The sequence below is a fragment of the Achroia grisella genome, unplaced genomic scaffold, assembly GCF_030625045.1.
Source record: "Achroia grisella isolate CSIRO2021 unplaced genomic scaffold, CSIRO_AGI_Agris_v1 utg126, whole genome shotgun sequence".
NCBI classification, from domain to species: domain Eukaryota; kingdom Metazoa; phylum Arthropoda; class Insecta; order Lepidoptera; family Pyralidae; genus Achroia; species Achroia grisella.
In genome coordinates, this window is record NW_026712609.1 from 968,544 (window position 1) to 993,815 (window position 25,272).

The following is a 25,272-nucleotide window of genomic DNA, read 5'->3' on the forward strand; positions in this document are numbered from 1 at the left end:
ACTAACATTATTATATTCTCTGCACCACCCATGATGCGTATAAATAAAACACATACTTTCGTTGTGGAAGAGTTTGCTTGCAGTGGTATCTGTTCTGTATTATTATATGAAATACGTAAATTATTATACAAACTATATAACAAGGGAATTCGCATGCTCGGTGTTTCTTGTTAAATACATATGCTTGTTTGATTTATAAGACACATAAGTTAGATTAAAGAAAGACATAATTGGATGTGTATAAAGATATCTTGCATGGTTATATCACGAGATAAGTACACAAAATCCAGTACATGGTCTAATTACGAAAATTAGACTACATATTTAATTATTTTAGGGTGTATTGTCTGCGTAAAATAACTCGAACAATACCATATCGTTAAACCCATGACATACTAATAATATTCATTTATCTCTGCAGAACTCGATTGTGCCAAATACCCTTATATTCGTTGTCGTACCATTAATCTCATTAGCACTTATTCCATCCATGTTCAGTGATTCTGTTTCCTTGTGTTTTAGCCATTGTAAATGATATTAGCTCTCATATCGGTATGGCAGATTGTTGAAATTATTTTAATTTTAATTACCATTGTCCAAAATATGTATATGTGAAAAAAGTAAATAATTTACTATCATAGGCTTGGTACTACAAGGTACTAAATAACTATTACCAAATCCAAGTGCTCTAAATGTGTTTTTTTTTTCAATAACACTATCGTTTTGAACAAATCAACCTATTAACATTTTTGGCAAAATTGGAAATACCAAAGTTCATTACCTAATGTTCCTGGTTGTGTATATTTATTTACTTAATGTTAATTCGATATATACAATACTTTATATATCATTTTTACAAATATCGTAAAATATTACTTGAATTTGATATCACAATACTTGTATTTAATTGAAATTTATTTAATGTATAGTATATTTTAAGTTTAATTACGTGTTAAAACCTGTATTGTGGCAAATAGTGTGAATTTTAGTACTTACACATGGAATTTGTTACTTAGATTATGCAAGCGACAAGCAACACGCTTTATAGCATTCCTATTGGTTAAGTTAGTAATTAGCTATTTGGTGCTTGTTTGTATTAGTATTCGTTTGGTGTTCTCGATTGATATAGTTTGTTATTACATTATTTGTGTATTCTATTGACCTCTTTCTGTTTCACAAAGGTTGAGAGATGCAGTGCGATAAGTTTTCCAAAAAAAATCTTTCATGCTTAATTATATACAATACATTTAACATAATGGGTACTTCCGATTAGAAGACCTAAAGACTGACGGTTGATACACCGTTGGTAAAGGAATATTTAACGCTGTCATTATTGTATACTTAAGAAACTACGCTTATATTATGATTTACTTTATGTATAGACATACACTTATTTAAAACAAAGTAATTTCGATTCAAAACTTTATTTTTAAGTTATGAATTCTTATTTTAATTCCACTGGAATAAACATAATACATCGTTAACTTAATAATTAAGATTGGCAACCAGTAATTAAGATACAAAATTTTTGAAAGATTGTATACTCTTTTTGAACTTATTCTGTTTGAACTACATTATTGTGGTTCATAATAAGCAATGTATTCACTAGTAAACTTTACGTAAAACTGGTTATATTCAGCAAATGTATGGGAGCAATAACGAATATTACTAGTGGAAACATCATTGTACTTATTTAATATTTAGAAATTGTTAACTATTTTTGCGCCCCTAATAAAAATTATAATAATGTAGTTCAACATACTTGTAAGTTTTATTCATATTGTGACTTTTAGATGGATGTGATGAAGAAAAAAATAAATAGTATAAATAATTACAAACATTTGTTTTAATATATTAAGCCATATCTCGCTTATTATATTTAGGGGGAGGTCCCCGAGAAACGGACACTTAAGGAATAACAAAAATAAAAAAAACCGTGTTACAGATTAATTTGTTTATTTCACTTTAATAAGTTCTTTGCTATATAACTAATCAATACAGATATATCATCAGTCCCAAATGTTACTTAAAATATACTAGATAATAAAGAATAATTAGAAAAATGGACGTTTTCAAAAAGGTCCCCTAAAGACGGACAGCGAACTTTTCGTTCATTTTTAAACTTAAACATTATTTAATAAACAATTGGTAAAAATACAATATCTATTATATAATTTTTTTCAGAAGTATCTTTTAAATTGTTGATCACTTTATCAATGGCCTTCTTCAATATTTCATGTTTGATGTTCTTCTCACATCTCGGTTTGGGTTTACCCATGTTGAATCTAAAATAAAAAAAAACAAAAATAAGAAATTAAACAAAAACTAACTTGCTCTAAAACTGTCCGGTGTTAGGGGACTTTGATTGGGAGAGTGTCCGAACTTAGGGACCCTTAGATACATACAAGAAAAATTCTATTTAACATTGTGAGTTATGAATCACATAAAAACGCATGATTTATATTAAATTAGTACCATAGCAATAATAATTATTAAGAATGATTAAAATTCTATACTTTAAATATGTATTGTTTATAGACTACATATTATTAAACCAAACAAAATTTTTACTCACCTCAAAATTTAAACCACGCTCCGCGACGAACAAGTCAGCACTGGCTGTTGACACTCCTCCCCAACATTTCACTTGAGAGAAGCTTGCTTACCTAGGCATAAGCAACCAATTGGCGCGCTTGTTCGTACAGATTCAAGTTATGTCCGGCTTTAGGAGCCGTCCGGGCTTAGGGGACTTTCCCCTACCTATAATACCATTTTAATATTTAATTCAAAATATATAAAACCACCATGTAAAAAGTCCCACGCTATATCTATTGGTCATAACATGCCTATTTACGCAGAAAGGGGATTCCTAATAATATGGACTGATGACCTCATTCCCAGCAGTAATCCATGTCAGATTTACCTCCACGCGGTTTCACCTGGAAACCATCGTGATAAATTTTTATGAATTTGTCACGACGGCCTAATAGTGTTCTCATGTTCATTTTATTATGCTCCACTGGTGCGCCACTAGTGAACACCGTTCCATAATTATCCATTAAAAAGGACATTCCTACCTAAAATACAGAAATAATATGGTAGCCGTAGGGCCAACTAGGGTCAGGTCGCGCCGGGTCTCTCTAAAACTTGCGTGAGCAATCCACGATATGTCTTTACAACCATTACCTATAGTTTGTGAAAATATATTATTAACTTGTAAAATACTTTGAACTAAAAGAGTTACACCAAATTGGAATCCGATATTTCATTCTAGTCCACCTCAAATTTAAATATTAACTGGGTATATAACGTATTTCTCTCATTTTTTTTACTACTTATAGAAAAGTTAATCGTCTATATGTTATGGCTAATTATAGATTAAAAAAAAGTTTAATATCTTAGTAATTTGGTATAGACAGTGGTAGGTAGTCGATGGTATTTATTATTTGGAAAGTAACCATTGTAGTTTTCGAGAGTGGGTGGATTATGATTTGTACAAAACCGTATAGATTTAACAATTAAAAAGTATTATATTTACTATTTCTTATTCATCTTATAATTTACTACAATATAGATCAAATGAGAAAGCAAATATAATTTATAATCTAGTTTTTATTTATAAGTACCAAATACACGTGAATCACCACAAAGAAATGCAATAAGTAACGTTAGTCTGTTCTAGTAAGTAAAGAGCGATAAGAAACTCATTAAGGTAGGTAAGTATTGTAGCCTGGAGGTGGCGAGTATTCCGGAGGTCTATCGCCTTTCGAACGCACCATTATTGGACGATGTGAGCGCTTTCCTGGAGGTTGTTTCCACCTAAGGAAAAATAAGCAATGTTGTAACATTTTATAACAGTATTGAAAACACATACCAACCTCGAGTTACAGAAGGTATATCTTAGAATGTGGTGCTGTTATAAATCTATTGCTTTCCATTAAATGAGCCGTACACTTGTTTGCCATTGCCAAGAGCAATGCAATAAAAAACGTCTTATGTTAGACTAAATTACTCATTTGCTCTCTGTGAACCATGATTTCACGTCTTCATACCATTTAAGGTACCTAGCAAAAATGTTCAAAGCACATTGTAAAACTATTTTAACTTGAAACACCGAGATCGAACCCATTACCTCACTTAAAAAATGCAAAACTCCTGCCAATGCGTCAAGGTCACGATGTTATTTTATTATTGTATAATATTTACCATGGAACTAGACTGAGATCATGGGGTGGTTTAGGTTGAGCGAGTCTCTCTGCCCGCTCACGTCGTAATGTATCCGTCTCTCTCACGGCGGCGCACCAGGCACGCAGTGTGAAATAGTAAACGAGTTCCACGCCTGAGAGTAGTGAGAAGCCCAGGAAGAGACCAGCTATACCACCAAAGGATACTGGAGAAAGATTTATTAATCACTAGTACATTTAAGATTACAGACAAGAGCACTAAAGGCTGTTTACACAGCTATTACTTAATGTGTAATATAATACCTAACAAGTCCACCCAACCAAAGAGCACCTCTCTCTTGTAGCGCACCATTGGCCAGGAAACAAATTCTGTCTCCAAAGATGTGGTTGTTCCCAAACTTTTCATTGTGCTGAAAGTTATAGCAACAGATATTATAAGAATAACAATAAAATGCATAGCACGAAATTATAATTTAATTTTATGGTACTTATGTGGTATATCTATGTATCTGCATACATGGTTTACTGGTATAATATAGGTATTGTTATTTTAATTTTAAATATTTCTCCTTACATATGTAGCAATAAGTTATTCAATGTTTTTGGATAAGTGAAGATACCAACTTGTTAATATGATAAACAATTGCTAATATACAACACTTTAGTACCTACACATAAAAAAACAGGCCTTTATAAACGGTGCGCGCGCTGGTACATATGACAAACAATAGTAAGAGTGTTGTCAGAAGAAATTATTTTCAAATTGCTCTGATTGGGTTTAAAAGCACTAGTTGTCAAATTAACACTATTAAGGTATCTACTGTTTAAAATATGTTTGAACTCCTTAACAATGTTACTTTGACAATGTAACTTTATATCTAGATTACGATCGTAGGCACCTACAAAATTACTGCTTTCCCATCATTTTTATAAATAAGTTTGTTGCAAAATGTCCTGACTGAAGAAGACATTTTTTTATGTGCTCTTAGTTATAGTAAATATATAGGTAAATAGGTAAACTATAATTACTCGATTTCTGTAAGTTTCTCGACTTCATACACAGTGTGTGAACAGCCCAGCTCACAAGGGCACCGTGTTACGTCCGTAATGGCAGCCACGTGTTTTGCGATGCATGTTAGTTCCTGAATGGAACATTGTTTATATCCTCCTATATAAACAAACATGACATATCTATTGTGAATTTTAGCACACTAGTACGATTTACTATTTGTCGGACTTTAACACAAATTATTTAATCAATAGAATTTTTACCACATTCGACAATTTGGCAAAGTTACGACACTAGCTATATTTTATACCACTACCTGTAGCCTGCGATTCCGTCTGCTCTTTTGAGATTAAAGATATCCTGTGTCTCTCCACGTAATATAATATTTTAATTCCATTCAAACGTTTAGTTATGAAAGGGTAACAAACAAACAGACAGAAACTTCGCATTTAAAATAGTATAGATGGATTACGTAACTTGCATTAAAATCCGACAAATTTATAATAATGTAATTAAATATGTGTTACTTATTTATTCAAGGAGTCAATATATCGAACGCTTCATAAAATTAGTAACTTTATAATTTTCACATATCTACAATTAAATAATAAACGGATATATTTAAAGTACAGTAGCTAAATACCTACATATATATATATATATATATATGTAACCGAGCGTCATATCTACATAGCAGTGTGTGGTAACAGGCGTGCGAATTACTAAACCGTAGGTCATTTACGAAGGCTGTACCTGTACTGTATTCAACAAAACAATTGTTTATGAGAGAATGTCAGCTACGAAAAATACCTAAATTTGACTCCAAATATCTCATTACAAACAAATCCAGAGAGAAGTCAAATAAAGTCGATAATGTAGCTTACGTAAAAGAACTTGGTAATCTGTGGGTTCTGTAATATGGGTATTGTTGTAATGGATTTCATTTCATTTTTTAGTCTCATCTGATTGAGTTCTAAATTAGATCATATTACCATAAAACTGGTTTCCCTCGAGAAGGCCTGTAATATGGGTATTAGTAATATAGATTCGCATTTTGATCTTACTCATAGGAGGATAAAAATGTGGTACACATTTGCAATACAAGCGACTTCTTTGCATACGGCACTGGCGCATACATGCTGAATATGTATATATATTAGAAGTTTCCAGTTTCTGTTCGTCTGCGAATATACATCGACGTTGTCGTATAGATAGTTGGCGGGCATCTTCGGTCGTATATGTGTGTTTGACCGAAAATGACACTTTCTCTACTCGCCGATCCCATGTATGCTGCGCGCTTTGCTCTAGGCCGGCCATTTCTTCCGCAGAATGGATATATATCTACAATAAAAATATTACGAATATTGTACTGTTGTCATTACGTGAACTGTTTTATTCGGAAAATACTCTATGATAAAGCTATTTAACTTAAACATTCTGCGTTGCCAACTTTTTTATCTATTTATTATAAATTTTATAAAACAATATGTCGATGGCTATTATCAATTGCGTTATTTATAATTATACTACTTTCGATTCGCTCTTCAATATACTACGAAAAACACCCCGAAATCCTAATTACTTACATATGTATCTAAGTATTACAGTACTGTCTGACCGATCTTCCAGTTTCGGCTAAAATCGGCCGTAACTACTTATCTATTAGTTTCGATCGGACTCTATTTCGATTTATTGTTACCAAAATTACTACTACAACAAAGTGACACTTATAGTCTCCCAATAAAAAATACGCAAATATGGTTATTTATCTGATTTAGTACCTATATCTGTTCAGTGGCTAATTGATGATATTGGGTCAACAATTAATTAATAAAATAAACTAAAAACAAAGTCATCATAGTAACTCCTATATGCAGTGGGTTTACTAACTAAAAACAAAGTTATCACAGTAACTCCTATATACAATGGGTTACATACTTACATCGATTATAGTATCATTACGATATGAGTTGAACAGAAAAGACCATTTTGCATCGGTCTCGTGGATAAAAGCTTCAGAGAATTGTTCAGGCTGTGATTCTGTTTGCCTAAAATTTAAGATCAAATGTAATCTAGCGATATAAATCTTGGAAGGAATCCTCCTTCCAATTAAGCCAAAAAAACTAACTATTATTAATGAAAGGGAAGGTAGAACGTTGGTAAGTGTAATTTTTTTATGATTAATAATTACGATAATGGTAAATATTCCCTTAAAAGAATTTTCGTCAGCAGTTAACTCAGCCGACTAATTTTTGCTTATATATTATATTATAAATTTTAATATAAAATATCATCTCACCATGGCCAGGTCTTCTCTGCATGCCGGGAATTGAAAGCGTAACAGAAACCCATTTCGGTGAACACCGGGACAAGTAAATCGCAACATTCCTCCGAGTCTGCTTTCCATTCGCAATCAAAAAATAATGAATCACACCGACGTACAACCTATGTATAGAGTCAATTTACAATGATGTTATTGAAAATCATTAGTTATTGAGAAGAACATCAAGACCAAAACGTTGTCAAAGTACAAATTATATTATATATAATTTATTATATACTTAGAGTAATATCGGGGATAATGTATGTTTGTTTCAAAACTAGCTATAGCCGATGTAATTTTCGTACCTTATAAATTGCATCTTTCGGGTTAGTAAATGGCTCCGTAGGAGTATTCTCTGAGTTTCCTAAAAGTTCACGATCATCCGCGTATTTAGCGGCATGTTCCGCAATGCTAGTATAGCTCAGGGTTGCCAGCCACCGCATCATATCTGCTGCTTTTTCAGGAGGTTCCGCACCCCATGTGCTATATAAACATGTAACAATTTTTATACATACATATACCCAGTTTACTGACAAATATACATATCATTGAATTTTTAAAAACTATGTAAAAATATTATAATAATTACTGTGGGAAATGTGAAAAATATAAACTCAACTCTTCTTATATAAAGATTGTGTTATTATGTCTTGAATTTAGAATACTTTCCTTATGGGGGAGCATAAGGAAAGTATTCTAAATTTAAGACATAATCTTACATCAGACATAAACATAGCAATTATTTAGTTCATGATAGCTCATGATAGAAAACGAAAACATCTCAAGCTTGCTAATATTCCCACAGAACTCAAATAGCCTTAACTTATAATGGAATTTTAAGTACTCATTACATACAGAAACGTGTCTGCAAATATTCTGCTAATTCTTATGCTAAGAGAAGAGGTTGGGTATACAAGGAACTATTAACCCCATTGCCAATATGCTATGTTTCATGCGACTTATGACTTACTTTCCAATGTATTCCTGTAACAATTCATCGTCAACTGGGTTTAAATCACATAATGTGACTGCTGGAAATGGTACATCCCAGTTGTGAAAGTCAGTGTCCAAACCTATAGCAATTAAAAAACAAATATTGTATTAACTAGGCTTATCTTTCAAACAATTTAAGATTTTTATTCACAAAAACAACAAATATTAACTAAAAACACAAATAAATTACTTAGATAAATAATTACTTAGGTAGATAAAAAATTTTTACATAGTAGAAAGATTTTTGTGCACGACTAAGTTTTCCAGTATTTCCAAACTTCTGGCGCTCTAGTAGAGTAAGAGCCCACGACGGCCACACATACTTCTTATTAGTACCTACATGTGAAAGTTATTGTATATGTGTCCCCAACAAAGGTAAGAACGATCCCCAAACATGATACCTGGATCGTGGTTCCTTTGGCATGTAATAGGCAACAAAGGTGTAAAAATTTTCATATCAAATTCGTAGCAGTATTATAACTTGCGTTGCTCATTGCCGGACACTTAGTATGGTTCCTACCCCCGCCGGATTATTTAAGAATAAACTTACGTTATTTTAATAAAGCTGAAAATTATATATATTATTTAGAGAACTATTAAACTGTGTTCCCTAAATTGCCAGACAGTTTTATTGGTTCTATCATCCTGCCAGATGCATTGAAACCGTATATTGGGTAACAACGGTGCACACAATTTCATATCGATGTCGTAAGTACCTGTTACCTGCCAAAGGAACCATGATCCAGGTTTCATGTTTCGAGATCGTTCTTACCTATGTTGGGGACACACATACAAAAACTTTCACATTAACTAATAAGACGTATGTCTGGCCGTCGTGGGCTCTTGGGCTATATTGGGAACAACAACGCAGATAGTACAATAGAAAATATCGAAAGGTTGAATGGAATAGAGTAGAATGAGCGTGGAATTTTAGTAAGGGTTTCAAAATTGTCAAGATGAAAAATCAGATTTGTATGACTGTAAAAGCAATTAAGTACAGTTTTATAGTGATTATTAAGGTGCCCAAAAGAAGCGTAGGTACCTAAGTCGTAGTAGCGTTGAAACAAAATTGATAGTAAAATATATAGGCGATGACGTTCCGCGCATCTTCTAGTATTTAAGAGGCCTTTCACATTTTTTGGCCTAAAAGCAGTGTCTTTGGGGTTCTGGTTCTAAGAAATTAAGAGTCGGATATACATTTTGATTCCTGAATTATATAGATAGATATCTAATCTTAAAAACAACATCTTTGAAATGTTAATTTTCTCTTTGTTAGTCTTCCTAATTTCTAAAATAGTTTATTCAAAAACGCTAAATGACAGAAGTTTGGGGTCGTCGTTCATTAATAAACAAACATAAATTGATATGATAACTTTACTAAAACTTGATAATTACTTTATAAATTGAGACAGCATCGTCCTTTTTTTCATTTTCAACTTAAATATCTAAAAAATTGATCATAATTAAACCCGAAATTTCAACAAAACTTTGCCATAATCATTTCTAATTTTCTCATAAATACTACGAAATTTTTGCATAAAAAAAACATAATAATAAAGTTAATATACTTGTAAATTAGAAATATGAAAAAAAAATATAAGTTTCTAAGAAAAAAATAAACAATAATAATAATTTAAAGTTGTATAAATTCCGTTGCGCCAAAAGTAAATTCTCAGTGCTGCGCTAGCGCTCGTCGAGGTAGTACCTATGCCATTTTTTACAACACCGCTAAGATAGACATTGGTCAGTGAACATTAGTATAGAGCGACTAAACAATTTTGATAATTTAAGTAATATTTAATTAATTTTACTAATATATACTTATTTCTACGAATATTAATTTAAAGTTGTTGTTAAATATATATATATATAATATTTATTTTAGCATGCCAAGACAAAAGTACAGTTATGCTACAAATAAAACCTACCTACCCTGCTGGACTATGAAAAGCACAAGAGCATGGTATTTCGTCACACTAATGGCAATTAATTGTTAAAATTAAAAAAGAGAACATTTTAGTATTTTTTAAAATAACGCTTATCTGAGAGAAAAATGTAAGAAAATGTAAACCAATTTTACTCTATGTTTATTTTGTAGTTTTTTTTCTAAATTAAAATAGGGTTATTGTTTATAAAAATACCATTATTATTTTTACGTACATTTGTCTTGTGTTATATAGTGTATATCATCTAGTATGCAATGTGGATTGTAAATAAATTACCAAATTATATATAAATTATATTCCTTAATGTTTAGAGATATTTTATCCAATTTTATTTTATTTTACACAATACAGATATTTCTAAATTGCAGCTATTCTGTTATTATACTCGTTGGACTTTCATTACTGTACAGTTATGTCAAATAATTATGCGTGTTTGGGTGAAAAGTCAACAACATTATGAATGTTTTTATTTAGAGACTAGCTTTTAGCTCGCGGCTTCGCCCGCGTGAATATGGGATATATAGGTTATCGCGCGTTTAAAGATCCGTGTACAGTATTGGGACGTTATATATAAACCTTCCTCTTGAGTCTATCTATTCTGTCTATAAAATAACAACGAATCAAAATCTGCGTAGTTTTTTAAGATTAAAACATACATAGATCTATTACATGTGTAGATGATATTTTAACCGGAAATTGAAGCCGTTAAAATGGTATTGGCAGATCAGTTGGAATCATCGGTATTCTTGGTATATAAGCTGGTTGCCCAGCTAACGTACCGGTTATAATGGTCTACAATTAAATTGTCTTTCAATTCTTAATAAGCAATATATCCAATGGGACGCCATTGCACATGTTCGGCGGGCTTAAATTTCATGACTGGATCATGCTTTTGAGAAATTCCTTCCTCAAGTTTGAGCATTTAGTGTGGGAAATCACTATCTGTGCTTCCATAAAAATGAGCTCTCAAATTTGTCAGTAGTTTTAAACTTTCAATTAAAGTCCATAAGGGAGACGATGTTAATGACACAGAGTCTTTCAGAAATCTCCAACAAAAGTATAAAAGTAATCCCGCCAATGAGAGCAGAGGTGTTTCTAAGGTCTTTTAAGGTTCTGTCCAAAATCTCTATAGCTCATGGTGATTTCATTACATATAATCAATGAGGCGTCTTATAATAATTTATAAAAAGGTTTGACATTAACAATTAATTATTTATCAAGAATCAAGAATCGGCCAACCAAGAACGAGAAGCTGCAATATCAGCCAATATCATGCGGCGACGTCAATGATACAGGAACAGCAATGATAGCAGTTGAAGCTTTTTTTTTACAACTTAGAATGGCAAACAAGCTGACGGCTCTCCTGATGGAAAGGGGTAACCGTCGCCTATATACATGAGCAGTACCTGACATGTTCATATCAGCACATTGTTTCCCTCATGCGTTGCCATTCCTGAAAACTCGGGTGTTATTCCCCTGTACCTTGTAAATTCACTACCATATATATACACAGGTAGTCTATATAGATAGATATACATATACACAGATAGTATACCCTGAGAAAGGTCATAGACTACTTTATAGTGCGAAAAAAGTATTGTAAGGGATTAAAAGCGGAGATGAAAGGTTGTATAAAAGTATCGTCATTGTTTAAGTGAAACAAATAAACTTTTTTAGGATATAATCTAAATATATTTCCTTTATTTGGTCAATTTCATTATACCACGCTGACGAAGTCGCAGACACACCTAATATACATATAAGGATGGGACCTTTAAATCAAAACAAAGCCTTGAAAACACAACTATTATATATAAATAAAATAATTATTTGCTAAGTATAATATTTAGAACAAGTGAATATGGCAATAATGTATCCGACTCTTATAATAAATTATATTGTATCTATTAATAAATAAACTGAATTAATACGTAAGAAGAATTAATTAGTAAATTTATGTTATAATAATTTCGTCTTCCTGTCCCAATTATTTGTTATTCATATTACTTAAGGTTTTGGCTTTTAGTTGTACAATCGGCCAGCATCCTGACATCAACCCTCTAGGAATAATATAATAAAAAAATATGGTCATTATTAGCACTTTGATAATTAAGATAAATCACGTTATTTAAAAAAATCCAATAAGTAGTTTATGTTACTTAGTTAAGTAGAAACATATCACATTATTAATTAAAATATTACAAGGATCAAAATGGTTCATACTAAATCCACACCGATTGAGCTACACGGTTATTTGCGTCTGTGTGCGTGTATTACTGTATGTGTGCGTAAATCCATGCGATTAAACCTAAAGTTGAGCGGCATCATTTTGTAATAGTCCTCTTAATAAGATTTATGCCAAAATATAAATGTTAATAACTGACCAGTAATAGTAGGGTTAGTTTGAAATTTCTCCCACAAGCTGACAATAATGATGCAGGTTGTAACAGCACCTACTGCTGTAAAACTAAACCACATGAACCTACAATGAACAAAGAAAAAAACAATTAACAGTCGGATCTATATATAAAAAAAATAGTAGGTATCGATACTGTAGATTCTACAAACTTTTCACAGAAAGGTCTTTCCTTCTCTGCGATGTAACGAACGCCATGTAATGTAGAGTTGTTAAAGAATTCTGTTGTCTGATGACGCAGACTGGCAGCCAACAATGAGAAGCGTTCTCCATTTCCGTCGCCGCTTGTCCTGTTCGATTTGTTCCTCACGCGTGGTCCCAGCGGTTCAGGATGCACCCTCATATTATCTTTTCACATTTTTTTTAAATTTACATTTCGTGTGTCATCTATAATAACAATACGTAAACTAAAGCAGGCTATTCCGATAACATCGAAACTATCGACCACCCATTGCGTGTTACGTTCATATGACAAACTTTTTGTAGATTGTTATCATGTTACGTATTTATATCTATACGTATATACGTACTAAGCTACTATCTATCACATTTTAATGAAGTACCTAAATAACGTATTTATAAGAAACTATTTATTTATTTAAACTGCGGTACGTACTCGTACAAAAAGCGAATTAAAAGCTTGACTCTCTTTACAGTCAACTTTAGGTATACAGTATAGGTACATATTGTAGAACATATTAGTAAGCATATAACTACACCGAACTACCTACTCGTCACGTCATAATAATTACTATACATATATTGTTAATATTATATTTATGGAAAATGTTTTTTGTTATATTATACTGTGTTCGAGTTTATGTATAAGTACTGAAACTTAGAATTATTTAACAGTATATCTACTACTCATTAAATAAATAAAAAGCAAAGCTTAAGTATTGTTTACATATTTTTATTAATAGCAACATGATGAGGTATTTTATATCATCATATATCTACGTACATTACTCTCCATTCTCAATATTGAAACATGTGGCATATAAACCACAAACATTACACAACACACAACTGTATAATGGTAGATATAGAAAATACACAGCACGGTATGTGTCATCGATCTAATACAGATAACATCAATGTACTAACATGCCATTATACTACAATTAATAATCTAACAAAACATGGCATTGCTATAATTATTTCCAAAGGTAATATTCAACTATTCGTATTGGTTCGTAAATTAAATATTTAAAATAAGTAAGTATAAATGCAATATTGAAATTGTAAAAAGTGCCCTGTGTCGGTACGATATACATATTTATTTTTATTTAAAGGGCATTCATTTTGTTTATATTCTTTTTTGATATGTAGGTTTCATCAACGTCAGCTTCGGGTGGCAAAAGCGGATCCATTTTAATGTCTAAATCTTTAAGTGCATCGTCTAGTACTTTAATCTTCCCCAACAACTTTTCAGCTTGTAAATTGTAACCTGGTTCAAGCATTTTCCCACTTGGATTCAATTTGAATAAATATTCAGCCTGTGCAAAAGAAACAAATAATGTAATCTCATATAAATTCAATGTGTACAAAAAATCTAATTTAATGATCATAATAAAAATATCAAATGTCCAACTCAACAATACGACCAATCATTCAATAATTAATACTACAATACTGATTAGGACATGTACCTAATTCGTATTTAAATTCACAGATCATCAAGAAATTAGAAAATATATATCTATATAGGTACATCTGTAATACATATGTATACGGTTTATAGATTTCTTTGTATGGTGAGAATTGCCTCATGTTTTCGTCATCAAAATGTTGTCTTAGGTCAATCACAAATACTATATACATAGGAACAATAAATGGCAAATACAAAACATATAAAAAAAAATAGGAAAATATGAATCAGGTACGTACTACTACTGGAATACTAGGCTATAATATTCTACGTTTATTGGAAGAGATCCATATCCAGAAATATGTACCTAATTAATATTAGTTGTAACTCAGTTCCCTTGTGATTAACGTTTTTTGTTTCAGTTGTATAATTATTAAAATCGAGTGGTGTCCGCGTACAACTTTTTGTTAATATTTTCATATCACACTCCATGAATAGCCATAGGACATATGACTCCATTTGTTATTTGTTTACTGATTTAACAAAATTAGCTAGGTTTTTAATGTACGCACATAATGGAATGTATCCCTCTTGGGGGTATTTTTTCCAATTTTGTTTAATCTATACCGATATATAGGCCAACATATATTTATTTAGTAGCATATTCCATAAAAAATCTTCTTAATTTCTCTAGCCCTTTTTACGTGAAATATTATTACATAAACAAAAAACGGATAGTTTTCGACTCGTCACGATTTTATTATTTTTATCATTACTATATGTAAAGATTTTTTACATTATATGCAATGCGTTTGTTTTCAATACATCATACTAAGGCTTAAAATATCTTTCGTAAATACTTCTTTCTATAAATAGAGCGATGTATGACGACAACATTTATGAACTATAATTAATAAGAGGCTAAATGCGGAAAAGAAAGTCTAACATACATACAATGATAATATTACGAGATACGTACAAGAAAGTCAATGGGATCTTCAGGTCTCAATTTAGCCACTTCGAGAAGAGCTGGTGTTAGGGTGGGGAATATATGATGTACTAAGTAATTACGCATAGGCTCTCCTGCCGCAGCTAGGGCAGCTTCCTCCTCCTCGCGCATCAATGCATATAATTCAGACTGTAAACAAAATAATGTATGTAAATAAACTTAATGTAAAACGTTGCCATTGTGTTCTGTGAATTGCGCTAAATATTAGACGATTAACCTATGTGGAGCATGTGACGTACAGAACATTTTAGTAATTCTGCAATATTCTGCAGCACCGTCCGCCTGGTAAGTACTATCTAGTTAAATAACATTAAAGAATAGATATATGTACCTGTATTTACTTCTATTTTTTTAAACAACTTATCTTTGTAAATAGTTCTGAACCAATACCAATATAATTTATTTATTATTATTAATTATAGGTACTTACCCAATACTCCATTTTCTCTTCACGTTCCTCCTTTAGTTTTTTCTCCAGATCTTTTAACGCTTTGGCTTCTTTAGCGCGCAACGTCTCAAGTTCTTCCTTTTCTTTCTTTTCAGCTGCTTCTATAAGAGCTTTAAAATACAATATTATTAGTGACATTTTCACAAAAAAGAACAGATAAATTAAATAACAAGTACTATAATTACAAAACCATGTCTAACTCACCAATAAGTTTGCCGTACCGACAAGGCCTCCCCATTCGTAGAGTAACCGCTGCGTATGATACTTTCATAGAGTAGTCGGCATGCTCCTTAACAGGCACGACAAGAGGATGTATATCCAGTTCATCGAAAAAATTAAGAGGCGATACGTCTCTAGTGTCCCCGGCCCTGAACTCGCTTAGTCGTTTCAGTACGGCTTCTTCGTCTAAGCGCGAGTCGCCTTCTGGCTGACGCATCGCTTTCTCACATATAAAATCGTCCGTTGCTTCTAAAGATACCACAATGTCTACAAATATAATGTAATTGCACAGAATGTCTATTTTATAATAAATAACTCATGTACAAAAAGTCCATCATCCATATACCTGGAAGTAACTTTTTCAAAACATTGCTAAACAAATCGATGTCTTCATCAAATTCCTCTTCTTCCTTTTCAACCCCAATATCAGAATCTTGTTCATCGGCTTTATCGAAAACTTAAAAAAACATTATATTAAGTAATTAAATAAATAAGCATACAGACCCATTCAATCCCAAAGCGAAAACTTTTAGACATCTTTTTTATAAATACACACATAATATACAAAGAAAAACGCCCAGACCAACACATTTAGACAGGGGGGAAGGGGATTGTTAGTAATGTGGACTAATGATTCCATTGCTAGCAATGTACCATGTCAGGTCGACCTCCACGTGGTTCCCCCTGGAAACCATCGTGATAAATTCCCGGTGAATTTGTCACGTTGGGCTAACTGATCTGACTTCATGTTCATGCCATCATCCTCCACTGCTGCCCCGCCAGCGTAAACCGTTAGCGCAGACGGGTGCACCATTCCATTATCATCCTCTAAAATAAAACACATTTAGACATGAATACAAATGTTTGTATTGTGCGGCAATCGTACTCGCTGAATGAAGGAGACAATCAATTTATATTATTTTATTATTAGTATAACAATTATTAATTAGGGATAATTATAATAATTGGACTTACGTGTTATACATTGAGCCATAGATGTAGGAAATGCATCAAGAACCCAACCTCTGTTCAAAGCTTCACGACTCAGAAGTCTCTGGCGTATATATCTGTTAAATTATATAAAAACATATACGTATATATGTGTAACAATAAACTTATCATTACAACACAATACACATATTGTAGTATCGAATGGAATCTAAGGATTCAGAAAGTTAATGTCCTTATTAATTTCCGTTTATGTTGAATTTCCTCCCCATTATAACTGTGTCATTCAAGGATTATTAAAAATTTTGTTCCCTAAGTACGGTCATTGGAATCTCACATTTCAGTTTGGTGATCCTACTGACCACAGTACGTATTACTCGTATGGTGTGGCCTAATTTGGTTTGGTTTGTTATTAGATTTTCCATAAAGCACTGAAGATTTACACAGAACTACAAACTGTTAATTTTTTAGAGTAAACCAATTTGCAATTCCAGAACTTTCGGATCCAAGTAGTAAACTGCTAGATGCCGAAGCTCTTGAATTTAGTAATAAATTGATATACCCCATGACATCATCATCACTTAGTATTCGGCCAGACCGCAAAATGGCTAATGCCTGTTTTGCAGTTTCCTGCACACCTTCCTCATCACCAATATCGTCACCATTATCTGCCAACGCAGGGGCCTTTTCATCGCCAACGGCCATTCCAACAGTTGTCATCTCGCCAACCTCCCAGTGATTTACTCGCCAAGCCTTAAGAACAAGTAACGTAGAAAATCTACCCAATGTATACAAATAAATGAAATTAAAATGTCTGATTGGAATTTCAAAATAACAGCTTTTCACTAAATGCATGTGAAAGTACACTTACATTAAAAATATTCGTCTGTCTGTCTGTTTGTTCTTACTAATCTCTGAAACGCCTGGACTGGTTTTGACGAAACTTTGACTCAGAGATAGTTAAGGTTATAAGGAGTATCTTAAGCTATATTTATTTTTTGTAATAAAAAAGGATGTTAAGTTCCACGCGGACATATGTTTTTAACAAATTAATAGCGATATATACTAGTTTTTAAAAATTAATTGCAACAATGCAATATTTTACCAGATTGGTATACATATATATAAATTATATATAGATATTGTCTTTAATAGATAGGATAGGATACTGACAAGATCATCTAAAATATCTTGAGCTACTGTTTCTGGTGAAATATACACTAATCCATATGCCTCACATATCAGTTTAGACAATGTCGTCTTTCCTACGATTGGCGGACCATAAACTATAACCTGCGAAGAAAAAATAGAATAGTTTAATATGATCTATGTTTACAACATAAACAAAATTATTTATGGTTTTATATTACTTTGAACGATTTCAGTCCTCTCTCTTTTTTAAATTGCTTCATAAGCACAGGTACGTTCTCGGCAAAGGATAATTCTGAACTCCACTGAAGTCCCATTGTCTCCACAATAAAGGTAGGTTCCATATTTAAATTTAGCGTCATCAAATCGAAAATCCTTTGCTGTAAATATAATATTTTTTATAGGAGAAGACGATGTGTACGCCAGGCGTACAATCAGGGTTTTCACCTAAACAACTGTATCATGCATAGGATAAAATAATAGTTCAATTAGATAATTCTCCGAATTGGACAATTAACTCGATGACGATGTAACATATCGCTAATTGATGTCATCAATTTAGTATGAAAGGTTCAAGAGTCGAGCATCCGAGCTCACATCTAACCTTAAATAAAAACTTTTATTTCACGTACAGCTGCCAATTTTATTACATTCCAGATCCCATGTCTTTTTATGGTGACGAATATTTTACTATCTATTCGATTACTACTAAAATTTAAACATAAGCATTTACCAAGGGTTAGGGCTTGTACAATATATATAACGGTTGCAGAATGCCGGTAAACGGGCACCGCCTACGCGTGAGTGTAACCATTAGATACGTGAAATTTTTACTTTTAAATTAAGTTATGTCTTACGTTAATTTCCGGAATCAAAAAAGCGTCTTCTGGGGGTATACACTTAAACATTCCCGATCCCACAGTTCGGCCAAGTGGTTTTATTATCTATAAAGAACAAAAATTATCTATCGTACTATCTATTATCAAAATGAATGTATAATCTCATTGTTGCAAATTTATTACCTCTCTTTGTTTTGTGACATTTTGTTCTACTGCTAAAATATAAAGCTTTTTCGGGAAGTCTGTCACCAAATTGTATATTATTCTGAAAACAAAATGTTGATGATCAATGTACTACTCATAAGAAATAATCACATCACAAAAAAAAAATAAAGATCTCTTCTTTATTTTTTTTATACTTATCTATCAATTATAATTTTATAAAAGGTAGTTTAATATAATTACTTTTTTCTTTCGTTACTTCATCTGTACAAACTTTCATCCTCTATATCAGGCCCTTCCTATTTGTTTATTGAGATAAAAGATATCCTTGACAAGTGTCGTGATATAATCATTCACTACCATCAGTCAGCCGTATAGTCGTCCAATTGTAATAAATAAGTAGGTACCTCCCTACTTATTTATTACCATTGGACGACTATAAGTTGTTATTTACAAAGAGACAGATAGAAACACTTTCACATTTAAAATATTAGTATAGATAAATAACTAAATTTACCACTTACATAATTCCATAATTCCACTCCATTTGAAATTGCAAAAGACATTAAAACGACCCACACAAATAAATTAAAATCTCTTAATGGGTCAAAAATAAATATAATAAACAAAAATAACTAATATTTGACTGGGATAAGTAAAAATAAAACTAACTGTGCTAAGTCGAGCACATTAATCAACGGCACTGCATTTCCACCGTGACCAAGTAATGGTAAAATCCTTTCACATTCCCAGGCCTTCTGGAACCAGTAGAAGAGAACATCTTCGCGTCCACCGTATGTTACACCAGCGTTCACGACCAAAGCACTATTTAAAATTGTTATAATATAAGATATTATTACACAAGAAAAATATTTCAGCCACACCTAACATAATTAACTTGGTCTCAATACAACAGGAGTATACTGTATAAAATGTAAAGAATTGTTAAAATCATATCGATATTATATACTCTATGTTAAGGCGACGCATCGCAAATATTGACCACAAAAACCTTAATTTTTCTCAGCAATTACAAATCCTTCGGGGCTAATATTTAGGTATTTCATTTTTCAGATCTTTGACATCTATTTCCATATTAACAATTCTCGTTAAATAATTGATTAACTTTTGTAGCAGAGAAAAAAATCTCAAAGATTTGTCTTATAAAATATATTTTTGATTTGTATAAGAAAACGAGACTGAAATAATAAATTTATAAAATTTTAACCATATAAGGATATTGGTTTCTTTATACCTATGTTGATATCATTGTGAATCGCTTCATATTATTATCACTATATAGTATAAAACAAAGTCAATATTGCTGTCTGTTCGCCCATATGTATCTATGCTTAAATCTTTAAAACTACGCAAAGCATTTTGAAGCGGTTTTTTTTAAATAGGCAGAATGATTCAAGAGGAAGGTTTAAATATATAATAAATGTATACCCGTGCGAAGCCGGGGCGAGTAGCTAGTAAATAATAAGTCTTTATTGTACCAAATGAAGCCATCAAATGAATTTCGGGTTTTAATATTAAAAATGGGGGTGAAGGGGATTTTTAATAATGTGGACTCATGACCCCATTACTAGCAATGTACCATGTCAGTTTGACCTCCACGCGGTTCCCCCTGGAAACCATCGTGATAAATTCCTGATGAATTTGTTACAATGGGCTAACTGACCTGACCTCATGCTCATTTTGTCATCCTCCACTGGTGCCCCACCAGCGTAAACCGTTAGCGCAGGTGGGTGCAACATTCCATTATCATCACATATTAAAAATGAAACGATGTCACAAAATCAAAGATCCTCTACCAGTGGTAATAAAAACATTCATTACAAAAATTGACGTCAATGACACAAACAATTACGTGTACAAAAATACGTTATACGTACTAACCGCAGAGATTGTAATTTACATACAAATTACTAATTATTTAGTCATAGAATACCTAATACCTTATTACATCTAAGATTAAAAGCAACAGTTGTTTTTACTGTTACAACACAAAAAGATAAAACGCATCCCTTATAGCATCTTAATATGTCCATCTGTTACAGAGTTATACTCGTAGGTCAGACACATTAGTAGATTGTAGAAACATAGTTAAATTGTAATGGTATCAATTATTTGGAATTATTATATATACCTACTGATGGCCCACGAAAAAAATAATCATTTATAATATTAATTTACTTAAAATTGAAAATATGTAATCTACACTGCCTTTGCAAGAGCACTAGAATCAGAAGTTAAGAAAATTTAATTGTAAAAGGAGTTCCTTCATACATCCTAAACTATATTTATTATATCTATGTCCCGTAGTTTTAAACTGGCGATTGAATTTATAAAAATACTCTTTATAATTTTATTTTAAAAGTTTCTAAAATACAGTAATAGCAGACGAGAAAGACGCTTATATATAGTTTTTGATAAATCATCAGAATCCATTCTGAAGGAACTAACTACATAGCACTCTACTAATAATTACTTACCCAATTTGTGTTTTATACTTTCTCGCGATAGCTATTATTTCATTTTCAATATCATAATGCATTTTGTAATTAGAATGGGGCTTCCTTTTACGGAAATCCGACTCGATGAATGGCATGTCTGGAGTGTCCTATAAATATAGATTTCTTTACTAAACACAGGCATAACTAAGAGATCTCTATCAAAGGCAATTAGTTTTCAAATACCTAAATAGGTACGGTAGAATATAAAATAGGTTGCAACTATATAATATATAAAAAGTAACATATAAAACAATTTACCGGGTCCAACGGTTTTGTAGCAGCCCATGTCATAACAGTTGAAATTAATATTAAATATCGTTTTTTCGACTCTCCTCCTCCGTCTTCCACAACCGATGATGTTGTGTTTAGCAGTGTCTGTTTTTCTAATAAATCCTTCAGAACTATTAAATTCAGTAATAGTCTGTTTAATCGGTTATAGTTCAAATACTCATGAACAATAAAAATACTTCTCTGGTGGTAGGTATACCTACGTACTAAATGTGTACGATAAGTATATTCGATATCGTCATTAATACTATTCAACATTTAATAAATACGAACCAAAATGGTTTATTGGGACGTTTATAACTGTATGAGTCCGTAACTAGTAGTTTTTTAAAAATGATTAAGAATCATTTAAGTAGATACAATCACACTCTTTCTACAGTTTGTTTTTAGTTATTAGGCATTTTACATTGGTCTAAAGCGTGGGCTAGCCAGGCCAGGTCAAAAAATGCTAAAGGTTGTAATCAATTACCTCACATTTACATAGATAACAAAACCTATAAAATAAAAATCTACTTACAATATTTTTCGAACCTTCAGTATGCTTAAAACTGATTTGGATTTTACTCTAATTTTTCAGTGAAGTATAAACGTCATATTTTCACAATTTACATAAAAGAAACAAAGTTATTAACCTCAAAACTGTTACGGATAAATTCTGTTAAGGAACTAAATATTAATTTATATAGATAATCTTACTTTGCAAATAGTCTAAAACAATATTAAGTTCGGTTCTATCGCTGCTTATATCCAAAATAACAGTACCACAAGTAAGCATCTGAGGTAAACATTCAGCTTTTGAAATTATTCTGGTAACATTGTCTAAACTTTTCATTTTTATGTCACTAACAGTACCTGGGAATGATAATTATGTTAGTAATATTATTATTATCAAAATTTCCTGAAACGTTATTAAAGAACGATAAAAGCTATTACACTCTGTTCCATAATATCTCAAATTTGTTATCCTACAAATGCTTTGTTAAATGTAACTGATAATGTAATTAAGTGCCTTATTACTGAACTACTTTCCGTAATGCTCTAGCCTCTCTGCTCTTTCCTGCATCAGTTAAAATTAATAATTCGGATTTTAATACGTTTTTCTAAGCCTAATTTTTAATTCGAGTCTTAATGTATATTCAATTGTGACATTTGTTTGAATATATATTACAATATACCAATAATTTCATATGGTTGTTCGGGTGGTGGTCGTAACAGGGGCTCGGCATCCTCTCCCACGGCCGTCAGAGATGACTCTCTTGAAGATGCAACCAAATTTTTGTCTAACATTTTAGAAAATTCCTTTAAGACGTATTCGCCATGATATGAGTCCAAATTATTAATAAAATAACGTTTGAAGGAAAATAGATTTCCCGGTTCTGAAGACGATCTGTCTGAAGATACTTTTTCCAACGATTTCTTCATTCTTTCTCGACAATAGCCTAATTTCAACACTAGTAAATAAATTATTGAATATTAAGTAACAATAGTTTTAAAATTTAATAATATGTCAAATATATTATTAATGACTTGCGAGGATACTTTTAATAAAAAAAAATATACCAGTCAGTCAATTAAAATTGACATTATTTTTGACATTTTTAGGGTTCTAATCCTGAAGTAAGTAAAACTGGTCTTTTGGTTCGCCTAGATTTCAATATAAACGCTGATTTATAATTTAAAGTAATTTTGATTTGGAACTCTTGCTGTTCGTGTCCGATCTAGGTACAATTTACTGATCTCATTTTTACAAGTAGTAGTGTTTATCACGTTGTAAATTATATCAGGCCCGCTTGATAGATATTATATTTTATCTAAATAATACTTCTGACGAGATAATAAGTGGACAGAAGTATGGTGCATGTTATTTCAATTAAATTTCCAATTATTTCATAACATTCCTTTGAACCGATGTGTCGATATCTACATTAATCCCTTAAATAAACCTTACACCTAATACAACAAGGCTCCTAATTATTATTTTTATTGACTACCACCTGGTAGTACCTAAATGTATTGTTGTTTTAAACCATTATAATGCTGCAGATCGAATCTAGATCTCTGAAGAACTTTTGCTTGAGCAGGAACAATTTCGCTATAATGCGCAACAACTAGTATCTATACTAATACAGCGTGTGTATTTTTGTTTTAATTGTAATCATCAACATCATGATGAATATATTCATTCCAGACAAAGTGTCTTGAGCATTAGCTCTCAAGATTATACCTACGTTTAGATTTTAGTAAGCTTATATAGGTCAGCGGTTTCACAATTTGCAAAGGATTTAATTTTTTTATTAAGTTGCCTCTTATTATATTAATAATTTAAGACCAGTATCTGGAATATAATAAAATATGTCTTTTTCGATAAAATAATTTATTATCTGTAATAAAAATATATGAAGGACCTAAGTACAATAGACATATTTAGGCTTAAGTACAGTTCATCAAGTCTACGCATTATTTTTATTACATAATTAGCACCATACCTGGAGCAAATAATATGTATTCTATGTATGTGCCTAAAATAGGACACACTAGCTTATCACTGACAATAATTCATTTATATATTGGGTAGATAAATGACACCAAATATACGCAATACAAATAATGCGCACACGTGAAATATTAAAGTAAATGTATAAGGAATGTAATTTTCTTACAATATACATATTTTAGTATTTAATTCGATTATTATAAATGTTTATAACAAAATATGAATATAGTTTAGATTAGTTCTACGTTATATTTCAATAATATAAACTATGAATAAGGACGTTAATCATTAACATATATTTTAATCCTTAAAAATGACTAAAATCCCTTTAAAGGGCAACAACACTTTACAGTGCTTACGATGTAACAAAACTAAATAGTAACTCATTTTTGGGGATTATTAACAATTGTAGGTAATGCAGGTATTAGCTAAATGCTTTCCTGGAAATGAATGATTTTGTTATTTATAATATTATTATAATAATTATTACATTTTATCTATGGACACCTCTTTAGAATTAAAAAAAAACTTGTTTTTGATTATTTATAAGCAGTCAGTTTCATAAAGTTATAGCTAAGTTTTGGGTTCTAAACTAACAAACTAAAGTACTTACTCATCGACAATATTGAAAAGGTTCAATGACGAAATTATTATGGCAACAATGCGAGTACAACAATACGATTAATTTAATCGAGTACCTGAGTAACAGTGGAATTTTGTTCTATTAATATGAAA

At 31.5% G+C, this 25,272-nt stretch overlaps 2 protein-coding genes across 4 annotated transcripts; both read right to left on the reverse strand.

Annotated features, from left to right (window-relative positions):
- Positions 1-3,630: 3,630 nt before the first annotated feature.
- Positions 3,631-13,378, reverse strand: LOC131854973 (sodium channel protein Nach-like). The gene is made up of 11 exons (XM_059206164.1): positions 13,024-13,378; positions 12,840-12,937; positions 8,487-8,589; positions 7,822-7,999; positions 7,493-7,638; positions 7,136-7,241; positions 6,258-6,534; positions 5,214-5,352; positions 4,488-4,594; positions 4,207-4,390; positions 3,631-3,819 (listed from the first exon to the last, which is right to left on the reverse strand). The coding sequence occupies exons 1-11, from the start codon at positions 13,212-13,214 to the stop codon at positions 3,708-3,710; spliced, it is 1,641 nt and encodes a 546-aa protein (XP_059062147.1). The 5' UTR covers positions 13,215-13,378; the 3' UTR covers positions 3,631-3,707.
- Positions 13,379-13,779: 401 nt separating this feature from the next.
- LOC131854977 (adenylate kinase 7-like) lies at positions 13,780-23,522 on the reverse strand. Of its 3 annotated transcripts, none has more exons than XM_059206170.1 (16): positions 23,219-23,522; positions 22,740-22,895; positions 22,014-22,156; positions 21,735-21,862; positions 19,909-20,061; positions 19,258-19,339; positions 19,093-19,179; positions 18,457-18,615; positions 18,260-18,379; positions 17,649-17,839; positions 17,114-17,205; positions 16,485-16,595; positions 16,124-16,387; positions 15,902-16,029; positions 15,442-15,600; positions 13,780-14,370 (listed from the first exon to the last, which is right to left on the reverse strand). In XM_059206170.1, exons 1-16 carry the CDS (start codon positions 23,463-23,465, stop codon positions 14,161-14,163), a joined length of 2,430 nt encoding a protein of 809 aa, XP_059062153.1. In that variant the 5' UTR covers positions 23,466-23,522; the 3' UTR covers positions 13,780-14,160. The 3 variants fall into 3 exon arrangements, with proteins under 3 accessions (XP_059062153.1, XP_059062151.1, XP_059062154.1); XM_059206168.1 differs by having other exon boundaries at positions 16,124-16,405; XM_059206171.1 differs by lacking the exon at positions 22,740-22,895 and having other exon boundaries at positions 16,124-16,405.
- Between the last annotated feature and the right edge of the window lie 1,750 nt (positions 23,523-25,272).